The sequence below is a fragment of the Penaeus monodon genome, chromosome 20 (genome assembly GCF_015228065.2).
Source record: "Penaeus monodon isolate SGIC_2016 chromosome 20, NSTDA_Pmon_1, whole genome shotgun sequence".
Classification (NCBI taxonomy): Eukaryota; Metazoa; Arthropoda; class Malacostraca; order Decapoda; family Penaeidae; genus Penaeus; species Penaeus monodon.
Genome location: NC_051405.1, coordinates 23,627,131 through 23,627,421, shown reverse-complemented (window position 1 = coordinate 23,627,421; position 291 = coordinate 23,627,131). Strand labels below are relative to the sequence as shown.

Below are 291 nucleotides of genomic sequence, written 5' to 3'. Positions count from 1 at the left end.
CATGACATTACCAAGATCCAAGACAATAGAGTCATCATGTATTGATCTATTTCACTTGGCTCAGAGCTCTATGGATGCATGACATTGAGATTAGCGCATGGTGATGTCTCATCTCCAGGCCTTGATGGAGACGCTGACTTGTTTGGGGGTGTCCCTGTGAATGGTGCCCCAGACCTCGAGAGTTTCGAGATGCTGGGCAGAGATGAGGTAGCCCAAGGTTAGTGTTGCTGCAAAACACAGTCCACTGGACTGTTTTTTGCATTATGGTGTGATGATTGACCATGTTTACTA

At 46.4% G+C, this 291-nt stretch overlaps 1 protein-coding gene across 1 annotated transcript in view; it reads left to right on the top strand.

The window, feature by feature from the left end:
- LOC119585716 overlaps positions 1 to 291 on the top strand; it is a gene marked incomplete at its 3' end in the record, with an annotated part of 123,925 nt that overhangs the window by 63,549 nt on the left and 60,085 nt on the right. The window contains 1 exon segment of the mRNA XM_037934403.1: positions 119 to 217. Coding sequence (XP_037790331.1) covers positions 119 to 217 — 99 coding nt within the window.